Source organism: Lutra lutra, chromosome 10 (genome assembly GCF_902655055.1).
Source record: "Lutra lutra chromosome 10, mLutLut1.2, whole genome shotgun sequence".
NCBI lineage: Eukaryota > Metazoa > Chordata > Mammalia > Carnivora > Mustelidae > Lutra > Lutra lutra.
In genome coordinates this window covers 55,976,114-55,991,977 of record NC_062287.1, presented here as the reverse complement: position 1 = coordinate 55,991,977, position 15,864 = coordinate 55,976,114, and the positions used below count along the sequence as shown (strand labels likewise).

Genomic DNA, 15,864 nt, shown 5'->3' with positions numbered 1-15,864 from the left:
TTTATTTCACTTAGCATAATACTCTCTAGATCCAACCATGTTTTTAGCAAATGGCAAGATCACATTCTTTTTATGGCTGAAAATACACAAATAAACTTTATAATCAAACTAGTACCAGAAAAAAAGTCCTAACAGTATTTTTATTGGGATTACATTAAATATGTAAGTTAACTTAGAATAAACATTTTTATGATGTTGAGTCTTTTGAGGATGTATATGAATACTTTATGAAGGAAAAATATTTCAGATGCCTAGTATTGGCCTAAGTTATGTCTAATGTAGTATCGCTTAATTATGTACACTATAAAACTAAGGGATAAATTCTTTATGTATAAGTAAACATATTATTCTTATATAATTAAAAAACTCAATAGATATACTATTTAAGTACAGTTAGACCTACAAAACTCTCCAAATTCAAATTAGCAGTATTACATTAATGTGAAATAATTGTATTTGCTGTTAACAATTTACTGTGCTTTAAACCAAAAGGATATTTATTAATAGGAAATTCCAGAGTTGATTTAGTCATTCAACTATATCATTAAGGACCCAGTGCATCCTTAATTTTGCCATCTTTAGGAATGCTGGATTTTCCTTTTCTTGCTTGTCCTCTTTTGGTTGTGAGATGGCTGCTGCAACTCAACTTTCATCTTACCTTTATTCCATCTTTCCAAATAAAAAGGAAGGAACAGAAGAAAAGGCCTTTTGCTAGCTAAGCTTGTCTTTTTTTTTTTTTCTTTGTTTTCTGGAAAGGGAAATTCCCCAGCCAGTTTGTCCCTTAAGTTTCATTGTCCAGAACTGGTTTACATGTGCATCCTAAGACCAGTCACTGGCAGTAGGGAATGAAATTACTATGACTGGTTTAGACCAATTCTCATTAATTCCCTTGGGGTGGAGGAAAGATAACCAAATATCTCTACTAGCTACTAAAACAATCTGGAATTCTGCTAGCAAATAGAGAGTGATGAGAAGTGAAGGAAGGTCTAGAGTAGACAGTAAAGGACATGTAATCCAAGCCCTGATGTTAGCAAATGGGGGGAGACTGATCTTTTGACTGCACATTCTCCACTGTTTTCACTGCAGCACAGGTATTGGAAGTAATATCTCTTTCTCTCCCTCTTTTCTCCCTTTCTACCTTGTGCCAGGGTTGAGCCCCTTGACCTGAGCACTTCTGAGTAAATATCCCTTTTTCCATGGTTGCTAGACTTATTACTAGCAAATTTGTTTCTTCTTAGTGTCTGCAAAATTGGATAATTGGATTGTTTTTAAATGTAATGAGCCCTCCTTGATATGTTGCTTGATGTCAGATTTGAGAAAACACTTCTGGTTGGCTAGGAAAAATTTATTCCTTTATGTCATAAATTAGTTTTTTTTTTTCTTTTAAAGAAGAAAGTTAATTAGTAGTGCTATTTAAAGAGTGGTCCAACTATATGCCACACTTAGCTGTTCTTCAAAATATAGTTTTGCCAATCCGTCCCAAGCACACACTACCAATAAATTTTGATAATTGAATGAGAGGTTATGCTGAGGGGTTGCCTGGATGGCACAGTTGATTAAGTGTCTGACTCTTGGTTTTGGCTCAGGTCCTGATCTCAGGATCGTGGGATCAAGCCCTACGTTGGGCTCCAAGCTCAATACAGAGTCTGCTTAAACACTCTCTCCCGCTCTCCCTCTGCCCCACCACTCCACGCTTGCACACACATATGCCAAAAAAAAAAAAAAGAAAAGAAGGAAGTTGTGTTGAAAAATCCAGTCATCCAAATCATAGGAGAGGGCTGAAGTTGTTTACTGTCACTCCTTTTCCACCATGCATCTATGTGTGTTCTTTGCTTTGGACTTTTTCTGGGTATAAGTGGAAATCCTGTCTTTGTTGCTAATAAGCCATGTAGCTCTGGTCAATTTATCTTTTCTTCTCTCAGGGATTCACTATGATAATGTAGTAGAAAGAGCACTTTGGAACCAGACATATACTTGAGTTTAAATCCAAGCTCCAGTGGTACCAAAAGTGCCTCTGGGCAAATCATTTTACATTTGAGTCTATATTTCCTTGTCTTTAAAATGGGGAAACTTTTCTTGCAGAACTGAAAATTCTGTTTGACACATAATAGGCAGCTAATTAATTGTCCCCTTCCATAACACAAGATTTAGGTTAGATGATCTCTAATAATCTGATCCAGTATGTGGTTTTTAGAATCTTCATTCTGCTGCTTTAATAACATGCCCTTATCACTAGTAATAAACACTCTAAACTACCACAACCCAGACAGCCATCTGGTTGCCTTCTTTCCATTCCCCTCAAAGTGTTCCTAATGAGGACTTTTTTTTTTTTTTTTTAGTGCTGATTCCTTGATTTAAATAGCTCGCTGCAATTAAACTTCAGTATTTTGCCTCCACTGCAAGACTCCTAGACTAGAGAATTTGTGGCAACAGTGACTAGGACTGCTACTGTGCAGCTCATGACTCATTCATAACTCTCTTAACAGATTTAAGCAGCCTAGTAGACGTTGAGGTTATTATGCCTATTTAGATTTGAGACATTCACTTCAAAACATACAACTTTTCTTATTCCTTTTTCTCTAAATACGCAGGGAGAAATTTTCCTCCCTTCCTCCTATTCTGCCCTACCCTTCCTTCTTTCCTGAACAGTTAATGATATAATAATCCTGGTAGGCATCATCACATAGTAGGCAAGCAGCACAGCTATCCCCATAGCCTTCTATAGTTTAACCCTTCCCTTTCTGACTTGTAATTTTTGGTTGACTGTCTGCTCTTCAAGATGATGAACTTCTTAAGGGTAAAAGTTCTATCTTAATTTCCCTGGCTTCAAGCATGCTGGCTACTAAGTGCTGACCTATCCTAGACATATTTGGCCTCATTTTGCAAGAACAGTCTTTTTTCTTCACCAGTTCCATGAAGATGGCATAACTAAACTTGTATTCCCTTTCTTCTGAAAGCTGTTTCACTTCATGAAATAATGGAATCTATACTTTATTTCAACACCAGCACTTAGGCAAAGTGTGTTGTGAGTGCTTCCAAATACCTTGTCTTAATTTGAATTTAACATACTCATATGGTTGTAGCTCATGTCTACAATTAGTCTCTTTCTCTCTCTCTTTTTTTAAGATTTTATGCATTTATTTGTCAGAGAGAGAGCACAAGCAAGGGAAGCAGCAGGCAGAGGGAGAAACAGGCTCCTGCTGAGTAAGAAGCCCAATGTGAGACTGGATCCCAGGCCTCTGGGAGCCTGATCAGAACTGAAGGCAGACATTTAACTGACTGAGCCAGCCAGGCATCCCCAATTAGTCTGTTATATGTAAAGGTTTATGCCTGGTTTTGATTTTACTTTATAGCAGTGTATCTCTTCTTTTGTGATTCCCCAAACCTGAAAGCAATTCCATTACTATAAGAAGACAAATGTCAATTAGCAATTATTTTTGGAAGGACCTGCATTTTATAGGATTGGGTTTTTCTGCCCTTGCTTGGTTTATCTCTTGTTCTCTAAGGGTGAAGACTATTTTCCAAGGAGATGATACCTGTACATTGGTGACTCTAACAAGTGTAGGGGTCAGAGCAAGCAGTCTACCGTTAAAAGCTCTTCATGAAAGCTCAACATTCATGTTCCAGGCAATGGCAGTTCCTTAAATGTTTCTTGCACTTACTAACTTATTAACTAACTTGCTAACTGCCAAGTTTATTGTACTTGCAATGCCTCCCATTTCACTTTCCTACAAAACCCATGAAGCTCTTTCAGACTATTCTAGCTCATTCACTTGTTCTATCCCGCCTCTGAGCTCTATTACACTTTTTGTCATTTCCACTCACTTATCAATTATTGTGCATTACTACTTGGTATCGCATTTTTAAAAATGTTACATAAAATAAATCTATCAATTTTTATGGTACTTTGGCAATTATCATAATTATACTAATTTATATTTTATGGTAATTTTTTAAAGTCACCCCTAAAATGGAAGGTCTGGAGTGCAGGAGCCTCTGTTTTCATTTTTTTGCATCTTCTATAGTAGCATAGTTAATGTTTTTGTCAGTTTTCACTTAATGGACATGTGGCACACAACATTCATTTAAAATGAGATCCTAAATCTTTTCCTGACCATTCAGCCTGAAGTAGATCTTTCCATTTTCTGTCCTTTTATAAGACCTATCATTTATACCAGAGTTTGGCAAACTTTTCTGTAAAGGGCCAGATAGTAACCATTTTATGGTTTGCAGTATAGTTTCTATAACAGCTCCTCAACTCTGCTGAGTATGGTGAAAGCAGCCATGGACAATATGTAATTGAATGTGATTGTGTTCTAACAATATTTTTTCTGTGGACACTGAAATTTGAATTTCATGTAATTTTCTCATGTTATTATATATTATTCTTTTTCCTTTACTCTTGGCTTTTAAAAACTTAAAGACCATTCTCCGCTCATGAGCCTTACAAAAACAGGCAATGGCTGGATTTGCCTATAGGCTATAGTTTGCCAATCCTGTATCAATACTATTTATTTTGTACTTCTTCTGTAGGAGAAAGAATATAGGTTTTAAATCAACAAACTAGGATTCCCTGTCTGGCATACTGCATACTACTTAAGTAGTATAAGCTTGACTTTTATTTTCTTAAAATGTGAGTAATACTGGGGCACCTGGGTGGCTCAGGGGGTTTAAAGCCTCTGCCTTAGGCTCAGGTCATGATCCCAGAGTCCTGGGATCGAACCCCGCATCAGGCTCTCTGCTCAGTGGAGAGCCTGCTTCCTCCTCTCTCTCTGTCTGCTGCTCTGCCTACCTGTGATCTCTTTCTGTCAAATAAATAAATAAAATCTTAAAAAAAATGTGAGTAATACTAAATATAACATTGTGTGTTAATTATACTTCAATAAAAGCTTTTTTAAGATTTTAATATGGGTGCTACTAACCTCATTTGTTTTTGAGAAGAGGTACTGTATATGTAGAATCATTATTTAAGTTATAAAACTGGGTAAAGGAAACCTATTTACTATAATTCATGGATTCTAAGATACATTTCTTTTTGTATTTAAAATGATAGTGTCTTAACAATTGCTGTTGGTCAAGTAACAGCCCTGTCTTGGTTCTCCCCGCTTGTTTGAGCAAACACCAAAACCAGCATCAAATCTTGCAAAGAAGGTGTTCGTAGCTTGGAAGAAATTCCTAGAGACAAAAGTGGAGCACCTTCTTAACCACTGAAAACTGAATGGTTGTGAGAAGTAGTGGCTATTCGATCAGATGAATTAAGCATTATTCCTAAAGTTAGAGTAAAAAAATAATATAGCTCTCGATATAATAGTAAAGTCAGTATATGAGCTGGTGTTTAGTTTTAAGAAACATTCCATCACCAATGTTCTTGTGAGGCACAGAGGACTATATTAGTCAAAGTTATTCAAAAGAGAATAGAACTCTCGGTATGAAGAAATTGATTAAAAATACTTTAAGTATTTTGCTCTTATTTTCCTTTATTTATAGCCATAAGTGATATATGTTGAATCAATATAAGTATAAAAGAGCTTTTTAAGAAATTTAAAATGAATTCTAAGTGGTGAAGTGTGTCTTACTTTAACTGGTAGCTTTTTTCTTAGTGGTACATAAAAATATAGTTCATCTTATTTTTTTTCATCTTATTTTTGACATTGCTGTATATGTACAGTATTTTATCTGTTCTTCTAACAACTCCATTGTAATCTACTTGTTTAGTCTTCCCTAATTTAATTGTAAACTCCTGTGTTTTATTTACTTGCCCCAAAGTGGGTAGCACATAGGAGCTCAGTAGACATTTGATGAATGAATGAATGATGCTCTAATACAGTGGACAGATGGTGTTATTTCCAGTAGTTTAAAATTGTCCACCCTGAATTGAGTAGGGAAGGAAAAATCATAGATTTGTGTAATATAGAAATGAGATTTTTAAAACTGTAATTATTCACAATATTCACAATGCACAAAAATAAACTTGTGGCCTCTTTATATTCTTCTGTGGTTTCACATTTATATCTTTCTATCTTTATTCTATTAAGAAAATACAGCTCAGATTATTAAGAGGATTAAATTTAGGTAATGCTTGTAAAGTGCCTAGCACAAATACATGAATGGTTTGTTTCGTTTAATCCTTCCCCCCCCTTTTTAATTAAATCAGCTTTTCCTTAAGCATAAGAACCATGGTTCAAGTTACAGTAAAATCACTTCAAATTCACTTTTCTGTGTTAATCATTTGAACTACATTGTTATTAGCTGAATTTCATCACAAATAGCATTTTATCATGTTGTATGGCTAAGTAGTCTTGGGGGTAGAACTACCCAGAGAATTTACTAATGTTTCAGAATTACTAATATCTCATAATATTTACTAATATCTCAGAATTTGCTAGTATTTCAGGGAAAATGTGCTTCATTTTTCCCAACCACTACTTTACAGACCTTTGGAATAGAAACCCATTTTTAAGTTGTAGAATCTTTATACTAACATTTTTCTCACAGTTTCGGGAAGTTTTATTTGGTAATTAGAGAAATTACTTTCCCAATCTAGGTCGATATTTAATAAGGATAGTACTTCAGATTTGTATAACATTTAAGAAAATCTTCACACTGGACAACATCATTGTGAATCCTTCCCTGACCTGATTCCGTTCCCATCAGTGTTCCAAACAAGATTGTATGTGCCATCTATGAGTTTTTGTGGCACGCTAGGCGTATTTCTGCCCTAGCTTTAGTATACAGTGACTGTTTACTTACCTATTTTCTCCCAGGCATGAGCATTTTGAGGGCAAGAACCAAGTTTTGTTCATCAGTGGGAACTTTTGGCCTGCTGATTTCCCAAATGCCCAGGAAGTGTATCAGGGCCCGTCATAAAGGGCATATTCAAAAATTGAGTTGGAATTAACTTTGTTGATTATATAAGCAAATCATGACTGGAAAGAGGCTCTAGAATAATTGTCCTAAACATATTTGAAATGAGATATATTATGAAATATGTCTTATATTCTACATTATTATGACATTTCAGGTGAATCTGAGAAGGGAATTATATGGTGGTTGGTTCTGAACTATATACTTATTAGAGGCTTCTATATGGACTTTATTGGCTTGGAAACTCTGACTCCAGACCTGCTTGCTTTCTTCCTGTTGTGGTACTGTCCACAGAGTAGTAGCTTACATAATTCTGATCCCTGAGTACAGCTACAAACATTGATTATAAGAGTAAGCAGCTACAATTAGCCCTTGTAAAGCATCAAAAAAAGCCTTGTACTCTTTCTTGCTTTCATTACTGATATCTCAGTAATTTTGTTTTATTTGAGGCCAGATCACTGTACTAAAATTTTCATATCTTTTTTCTCTTTACTTTTAGGGTTTTGGAAAAATAAGTTATTAATTAGGTTAGGTAAGTGGCAGAAATAAAATTGAGAAATTTTTCTAAACCTAAATAAAGCAGAATTCTTTTATTATCGGAGGTATAAGATTACAGTAGTTCTTCCAGTGCTACAGCAGTCTCTTCATCCATCCATTTAAAATGTATATTTTTGCATGATCTGACTCAGCAGGTTGGAAGTTCCCATGAGATTAAGTACCCTATTTGAAAGTGGTCTTAAGTGAGATAAGCTTTCATTCATTTGCTTGAAACCACATCATATATGGAGCCATAAGTATCCTGTCCTGTCTAATGCAGGCTGTTGTGGTAAATGCTACTATTTTCATTTTGGGATTCCATGATGCCCAATTAACAACATTTACCAATGGCTAATAAAGAAAACTAATAGGAATAGAATCTAGGATTTCAATCCCATGGTAAATCAGTATTTGTTAACCTAGAGTTCTTTAAAATGGCCTCTTATGTTCTCTCTTTGTGAATGGCATCACAGAAACTTGAGAGTTGTTTTTGATTCTTCCTTCTCGCTCCACCTTCCTCCTCTGTCCCATAGCCATCTACATTTATAACCTTGACTTTTTCTTTAGTCTCCCTGGTACTCAGGCTTGCTATGAAGGTCCTCTGCCAGTCACTACCCCTACAGCAAGAACTAATCCTCTTTCACCTCTTCCTAGGGATGGATTTGTGCATGCTCATTGCTAGGTTGGGTGATTTCAAGAATAGAGAACCTAGTATTATTTTGAAGGTAGTATTGAAAACTGATATAGAAGTAACCCTGAGAATAAGATTTTGCTCAGCTGCTTTCTGTGTCTTGGATGAATTATTTAACCTCCCTTGGCTTTAGTTTTCTCATTTGCAAAATAGGAATAGCTACCCCAGAGAGCTGTTGTAGAAATTAGTTCATTCATTCTCTTATCAAACCCTATTAATTTATGGTAGAGTGATTTGGAAAAAGGAATAATACCACAGGACAAATAGAGGAGAGAAGATAGATAGGCTACCAAGATTTAGGAAGATAGCAAGTTGACTGTTAGCAGAGAAGAGCAAACTGAAAACTACCCACAGAAGGAGAATGAAAGTACAGGCTAATCCATATCATAACCCCATACAGGCTCAGGAACTGTAGGAGCTAAGTACCTTTGAAAGGGGCTAAAACAGGAAGATTGATTGAAAATCTGTATAAAGCACCTTTAAAGTCCCAGATCTCCTTTCCCTCAGTGTGACGGTTAACTTCTAGAGAAACTGGACCAGAGTGTCTCTGGACTCAGAGACAATATGGCAACAAAGGTAAAGCAATAGGATGAAAGCAGGGATTAAGTAAAGGTATTATACCTTCTGTCTTCTAGACACGCTCAGGCTTGCTCCTTTACCTTCAGGTCTTTGCTTAAAGGTGCCTTTCCTAACCCCGTGATTTAAAACTATAGCCCTTCCTAACCCGGCATTCATTGTCCCCCGCCCCACCTTTATTTTTTTATCCCTGACACCACTACCTGACAAATTTTTACTTAAGTCTCCTTCTGTTGGAGTGCAAACACCAGAATAATAGGAGGTTTTGTCTGTTTTGTTCAGACAAAAGGTATCCCTAGTCCCTAAAATAGTATCTTATACGTGCTCAGTGAATGTTGGTTGAATGAGTAAACAAATGAGACTATTCAGATCTTTTCCCAGAAGGCTAACAGTTAGTCTTATGTCCCCAGGCAGGAGATTGGAGGATTTCTCTCCGGACAAATGACTGGCCTGAGAAAAGACATGCAGATTCTGATGTTTGGGGAAGAGTTCCCCATTTAAAAGGTTAGATCTCTATTTATTAACTCTATGTCATATTTAGTAGTCAGCAAGGTCTATTCTCTCATAGAATCACCAGATATCCAGGAAAAACCTCTAACACAAAAGACAGGTACAAAGACAAAATGAGAAAAAGAAATAATAATGCATAGAACAAAATAAAATCCTAAAAAAATCTAGTATCTCTTGTCAGAGAGACAAGAGACAATATGACATCTATGAAACAAGAATAGAGTGCTCTTTAAAAAAGGGGAGGGGACCTCTTTTCAGAGAACAAGAAATAGCTGTTGGGAATGAAAATATGTATAGAAAATATAAATTCAATAGAAGAGAAAATTTAAGGAATCTTCTAGACAGTCGCATGTTCTAGTTTAACATCAAAATTTAGAAATATGGGAGATAAAAAGATTCTTAGTAAAAAAAAATCTTGGGGCACCTGGGTGGCTCAGTGGGTAAAAACCTCTGCCTTTGGTTCAGGTCATGATCTCTGGGTCCTGGGATCGAGCCCCACATCGGGCTTTCTGCTCAGCAAGGAGCCTGCTTCCTCCCTCTCTCTCTGCCTGCCTCTCTGCCTACTTATGATCTCTGTCTGTCAAATAAATAAATAAAATCTTTTAAAAAAAAATCTCAACAATAGTACCTTTCTTAGATGATCATAGAAAAATCCCTTGAATTTTGAGAAAGAATATTTAGCCTTAAATTATTGTGGCTAGTATCTGGCTACAATATCTTTGTCTCTCTTACTTTGGAACATTTGTCTCTTTTAACATTGTATATAGAGGGGCACCTAGGTGGCTCAGTAGTTCAGTGTCTGCCTTCGGCTCAGGTCATGATCCCAGGATTCTGGAGTTGAGCCTCATGTCGGGCTCCCTGCTCGGCAGAAAGCCTGCTTCTCCCTCTCCCACTCCCCCTGCTTGTGTTCCTGCTCTCACTGTCTCTCTTTCTCTGCCAGGTAAATAAATAAAATCTTTAAAAAAAAAATAAAATAGAATAGTATACAGCTGGAATAAAAAAAACTCCTCTGAGGATATTTGTTTCAGATCAGCTTCATTTTTTTTGCATGGATTATCCTGGAGAATGTTCTAGTGAGTTTAATCTATCCTTGATATATTTGGATTTATTTCTATGATCTTATTTTGTATTTTGTTCCATCTGACCTGGCTTCTTCTCATTCTATTTTTTTTTTAAGTTCGTGAACTAGTGTTATAATCTATTGAGTATCAAGTTCACGTGCCATACAACTGACCCATTTGGAGTATACACTTTTTTTTTTAGCCTAGTAACATAGTTCCCCAATGAATTTTACAACACGTTCAGTACCCTAGGAAAGAGATCCTCATGCCCATTAGCAGTCAGCCCTCATGTTCCCTCAAACCTCCCAGCCCTAGGCATCCACTAATCTGTTTTCTATCTATAGATTTACCTAATCTTGACATTTACAGTAATGCAATTATATAGTGTATGTGATCTTTTGTGATTGGCCCCTTTCACTCGACATAGTATTTTCAAGGTTTGGACATGTTATAGCAGGTTGTAAAACTTCATTCCTTTTATTGACAAATGATATTCCATTGTTTGGATACCAGAGTTAATTTGTCCATTCAGTGGTTGATGGACATTTGAGATTTTTCTCCATTTTAGTTATTACAAACAATGCTGCTGTGAACATTCCTATACATATTTTTTTTAAATATTTTATTTATTTATTTGACAGAGAGAGAGATCACAAGTAGGCAGAGAGGCAGGCAGAGAGAGAGGGGGGAAGCAGGCTCCCTGCTGAGCAGAGAGCCCCATGTGGGGCTCAATCCCAGGACCCTGAGATCATGACCTGAGCCGAAGGCAGAGGCTTAACCCACTGAGTCACCCAGGCGCCCCTCCTATACATATTTTAAGGTGGACATTTGTTTTCATTTCCCTTGGGTGTACCTAAGAGTGAAATTTCTGAATCACATGGTATTTCTCAGTGTTTAATCTTTTGAGGAACTGACAAACTAGTTTCCAAAGCAGCTGCTCCATTTTATATTCTCATCAGCAATATATGTGGATTCTAATTTTCCATATCCTCAGCAACACTTGTCTTTATTGATCTTTTTGTTTATAGCCATCCTGGTTGTGTAAAGTAGTTCTTCATTGTGGTTTTGATTTGCATTTCTCTAGTAACTAATGATGCTGAGTATTTTTTTATGTGCTTGTTGGCCATTTGTAGCTGTTCTCTGGAGAAATGTGTATTCTAATTGTTTGCTCATTTAAAAAAAATAGGTCATTTGTCTTTATACTGAGTTGTGAGTTCTTTATATACTCTAGATACAAGCTCCTTATCAGATCTATGATTTGCAAATGATTTCCACCCTTGGAATCATGCCTATAAATTACTTGGCAGAATGATTCACTGTTGTGGCACAGTAAATGTTAAGGTACTATTACTGTGATGATGTCTTAGGTCCAGACATCAAAAATTCATCCATAGATCCTTAGAATCCATTATGATGTGTTTGACATGTTATGTGTGGTTGTTATACTCAAATTAGTATATGCATAGGTGGATTTGTGAGTGACTGATGAATCCGTAGAATTAAGAATTCTACTTTTAGCTTTCCAGTAGAAACTCAAGTGCAACCAGCAAACCAGAAAAAATTTGTCTAGGTTGAAATTGTTTACTTCTGTATAGGCACTTTTTCTATCAGAAGATAGGATTTTACCCATTTACTGAGCAACTGCTAAATGCCAGATGTATTAGTAAAAGGCGAAAGATTTATACAATATGAAGAGAAACCAGATTGTGAAATGCCAGATGTATTAGAATCCTTTAATTATTTGGGGCACCTGGGTAGCTCAGTTGGTTAAGGCTACGACTCTTGGTTTCAGCTCAGGTCATGAGATCAGCCCCACTGTCAAGCCCCCCCCAGAGTGGAGCCTGCTTAAGATTCTCTCCCTGTCCCTCTCCCATCTACCCTCTTCCTACATACATGTGCTCTCTCTCTCTCAAAAAAAAGAAAAGAAAAAAAAAGGAAAAAAAACATATTTTATTCACTTGCTATAATCCAAGACAGAAAGAATTTAAATAATTTGAATTTGCCCAAATCCATACTGTAACTGTTAGGGATTTATAGGGAATTATAGGGAAATGGTAGGAACTGTGAGGAATTTGAACTCCTCTCTCATTCCAAATCATTTACCTTTGTATTCCTAGCACCTCTCTTTCAACTTGGGGAACTTTAAAAATTATCGGTGCCTATGCCACACTTCAAGCCATTTAAAGCAATTTCTAGAAGTGAAACCTAAGCATCAGTATTTTTAAAAGCTCCTTAGGTGATTATTGTTACATGGATTGAGAACTATTGATCTGTTCAATGCCAGAGGAGAATAGATTACTGTTCAATAAATATTTGGCTGTTGAAAGAATACCTAATGGTGCAGTTGCTTCATTGTAATTCCCATATTATAGTCAACCTAGAGTGCTTTTGTATTAACTTAGGTCTTTAAAAGGGTTCTGTATTATACTTCGTGTATATTCTCCATTTGCCCCCACGGCATATATAGGAAGATATCTGGCAGGAGGTAACGTTTTGTTGCTGACAGAATTCTGAATTCTCTCCATTACTGAGGAGAATAGATATGAAAATAAGGTAAGTGTCAGGGTTCCTTTCTTGTATTGCATCCAAGGTTGAAGACAGAGGTTATAAACAGACATATACTGGTTATTTTTGTTTTAGAGTAATTTTTAAAAAATAATTCATGGTTCCATCAAAAGATAGAAAGGGATGTACATTGGAAATTGTCCCTCCCATCTCCCAATCATAGTTCCCCTTTCAGGATATATCAAATGTTATATTATTATTCTTCCAGAGATATTCTAACCATATATAAACAATTATATTTACACATACTTCCCATTTTTACCCAAATAGTAGTATGGTGCATTGTTTGTTTATTTACTTAACGGTGTGTCTTATCCATATACAAAGAATATTATCAGCATATAATTTCTTCCACCATTTTGTAACTAAATATTATTTCTCTGTGTACCACAACTTATTTTCATCTATTACCTGTTGCTGGATATTTAAGTTGTTTCTAATCTTTCTCTATTACAAACAATGCTACATTAAATAGATAAGTCATTTCCTTTCTGCATGAGCATATCTTTGGATAAATTCCTAGAAGGTCAAGGCATTGCCAGTTTGCCTTTTATGAAGCTTGTATATTGATGGGTTGGAAATAATGAAAAAGCATGAAATAATGTGGGAGATTAAAAGTATAAAGAAGGAATAGTGAACAAAAATGATTATATCAGGAATGATATTAAAATGGCTTGAGAGGATAGGAATGAGCCAATAGCCAAGAATAAGAAGAGAGAACTGGCAGGTTCTGTGGTGTATATACATGGGATATATTTGTGATTAAAATAGACTAATGAATTTTCTAAAATCCTGACATTTTTACTCTTACATCTTGAACTTTTAAAAACACATCTTTACGTGATGGTTTCTGTATGAAAACTCCTCACTCTTAAAGAGAAAATACCCTTGCAATTTTTATTTCATATTTACATTTAGCATTTGTTGATCAAGATTTTATCTTTTCATGCGTAACTATTTTTTACTTGAACTCTCTTTCTCTTTTTTTTTTTTCCTTAGCCCTGGAAGAAAGCGAGACTTCTCCCCCGTTTCTTGGAGTCAGTACTTTGAGTCCATGGAAGATGTAGAAGTAGAGAATGAAACTGGCAAGGATATATCCTTTGCAAAATGGCTTATTCTTTAGCAAGCTTATAATGCTGTCTAAGAAGACACATTTAGTTTCTAAAGTGTTCTTTAGTCCTGCTGTTTATTTCATTTTTATTCCCCACCGTAATTGTACAGCATGGAATTTAACCTGTAAGTCTATGCCAGTATCATACTTAGACATAAGTGTCTAATGCATGGGGAAAGGATTAAGAATTAAGTTCCTGATATATATCTTAGGGCCCGGGGAAGGTTTCATGAATCAGATGAGTTGAATCAGTTTAGCATCTAGAAACCAGGGACTGTAGGTCTTCGAAACAGGTTTGGTGTTTCAGAAACTTCTATTTAAGTATCTCTTAAGTTTGGAAGTCTGCAGTTTTATATAGAGTCTGGTACTGCCTGAGTTTTCTAATCAGTATTATTACGATTAAATAATCAATCAAAAACTTCAGTGAGCAAAAGCTTAGATATGTTATCTTTAACTATTCATACACTTTCCGAGTTTATAAGAGTGGCTCAGAGGGTCCTGTCCTACTCCTTCTGCATGGAGGAGGCCATTCTGCCCTATCCTGGGCTGTGTTCACGGTAAGTAAGTAGCTGATAAAAGAAGTTGATGTTAGCACAATCATTGTTTACTTCTGGCTGAATTTGACTAACCTAACTCTCCCTTCTGTGTTCACTTGTATAGCTTGATATAAGAAAGTTAGGGGTGTGAGTTGATTGTTAATATTTTTCATGGTAGGCCCAAGATCACCTGTTCTTTACTAAGGTAAGCTTTAATCCATGAATTCTTCAAACATTTTATAAAATGTTCTATATATATTGCATTGGGATGAGGGAGATGGGATTTGCTCCTGATCAAATGTGGGGGTCTGTATCTAAGTAATCTAAGTAATAGGTAAGCAGAAATATTCTGTTCAGGTGCTTTAGGTAGAGATAATATCTATCCTTTATTTCCCTCATAGACCCTAGCATAGTACTTTATACATGGAGATGCTCCATAAATATTTGGAATTTTTTTTTCTTTTTAAAAATAATGCTTTATGTATATCTATTTTTTAAAGATTTTATTTATTTATTTGACAGAGAGAGACACAGCAAGAGAGGTAACACAAGCAGAAGGAGTGAGAGAGGAAGAAGCAGGCTTCCTGCCAAGCAGGGGGCCCAATGCAGGGCTTGATCCCAGGGTCCTGGGATCATGAGCTGAGGTGAAGAGAGACACTTAATGACTGAGCCAGCCAAGTGCCCCAATAATGCTTTATATTTTAATGATATTAAAATAGATCATTAAAGCTACTGGGAAGTAAACAATATTTGGTTGATGATACCCTTGTCTAGAATAGAGGATGTATGTCTCTGTGAATGCTACCAGTTCTAGATCTTCCTGATTTTCTTGACTCTGTACAAGGAGAGGTGCTGTAAGGAACATAGTAGCATTATTCCTATTTTTTTTCTGGTTTCTATCAGGGAGATGTACATACTTCCTCTATTTACCAGTAGGGAGTCTAAGGGACAGAAAAATGGGAGCAAGTGGGAATGCAGTACTGGATAACTAGAGCTAGATGGCTATGGAATTGAGGAGGGCCCTGAATATACCATTATGTTCCTGGCAGCAGGATTATTGGGAATAGTTCTCGACACATAAGCACTTAATCATCTGTTATTAAATTATTAAATGATTTGATTCCTATCTTGTTTGCTACTTCCTTTCTCTTATTTTAGGACATAGCTGTTTGATTTGGCTCTAAGTGCCAGGCTCTTTAATCTCCCTACACCAGTGTCATCTAACAGAAATATAACGCAAACCATATATGTAAATTTTTGCCGCATATGTGATTTTTAAATTTAGTAGAGACATAAAATAGGTTTAAAAGGTGAAATTGTTTTTAATAGTATACATCTTATTTAACCTATTGTACCTGTGGTATTATCATTTTAATAAGTAATCAGTATAAAAATTACTACTGAGATATTTTA

At 35.9% G+C, this 15,864-nt stretch overlaps 1 protein-coding gene across 2 annotated transcripts in view; it reads left to right on the top strand.

The window, feature by feature from the left end:
• The window catches only part of PPME1 (protein phosphatase methylesterase 1), a 69,906-nt gene that overhangs the window by 7,776 nt on the left and 46,266 nt on the right, over positions 1 to 15,864 (top strand). Inside the window, exons 2-4 of one of the 2 annotated variants that reach the window (XM_047690339.1) lie at positions 9,079 to 9,172; positions 13,804 to 13,897; positions 14,380 to 14,472. In XM_047690339.1, coding sequence (XP_047546295.1) covers positions 13,859 to 13,897; positions 14,380 to 14,472 — 132 coding nt within the window. In that variant the 5' untranslated portion in view covers positions 9,079 to 9,172; positions 13,804 to 13,858. The remainder of the gene's footprint in view (positions 1 to 9,078; positions 9,173 to 13,803; positions 13,898 to 14,379; positions 14,473 to 15,864) is intronic. The other variant, XM_047690337.1, reaches the window with a different exon arrangement.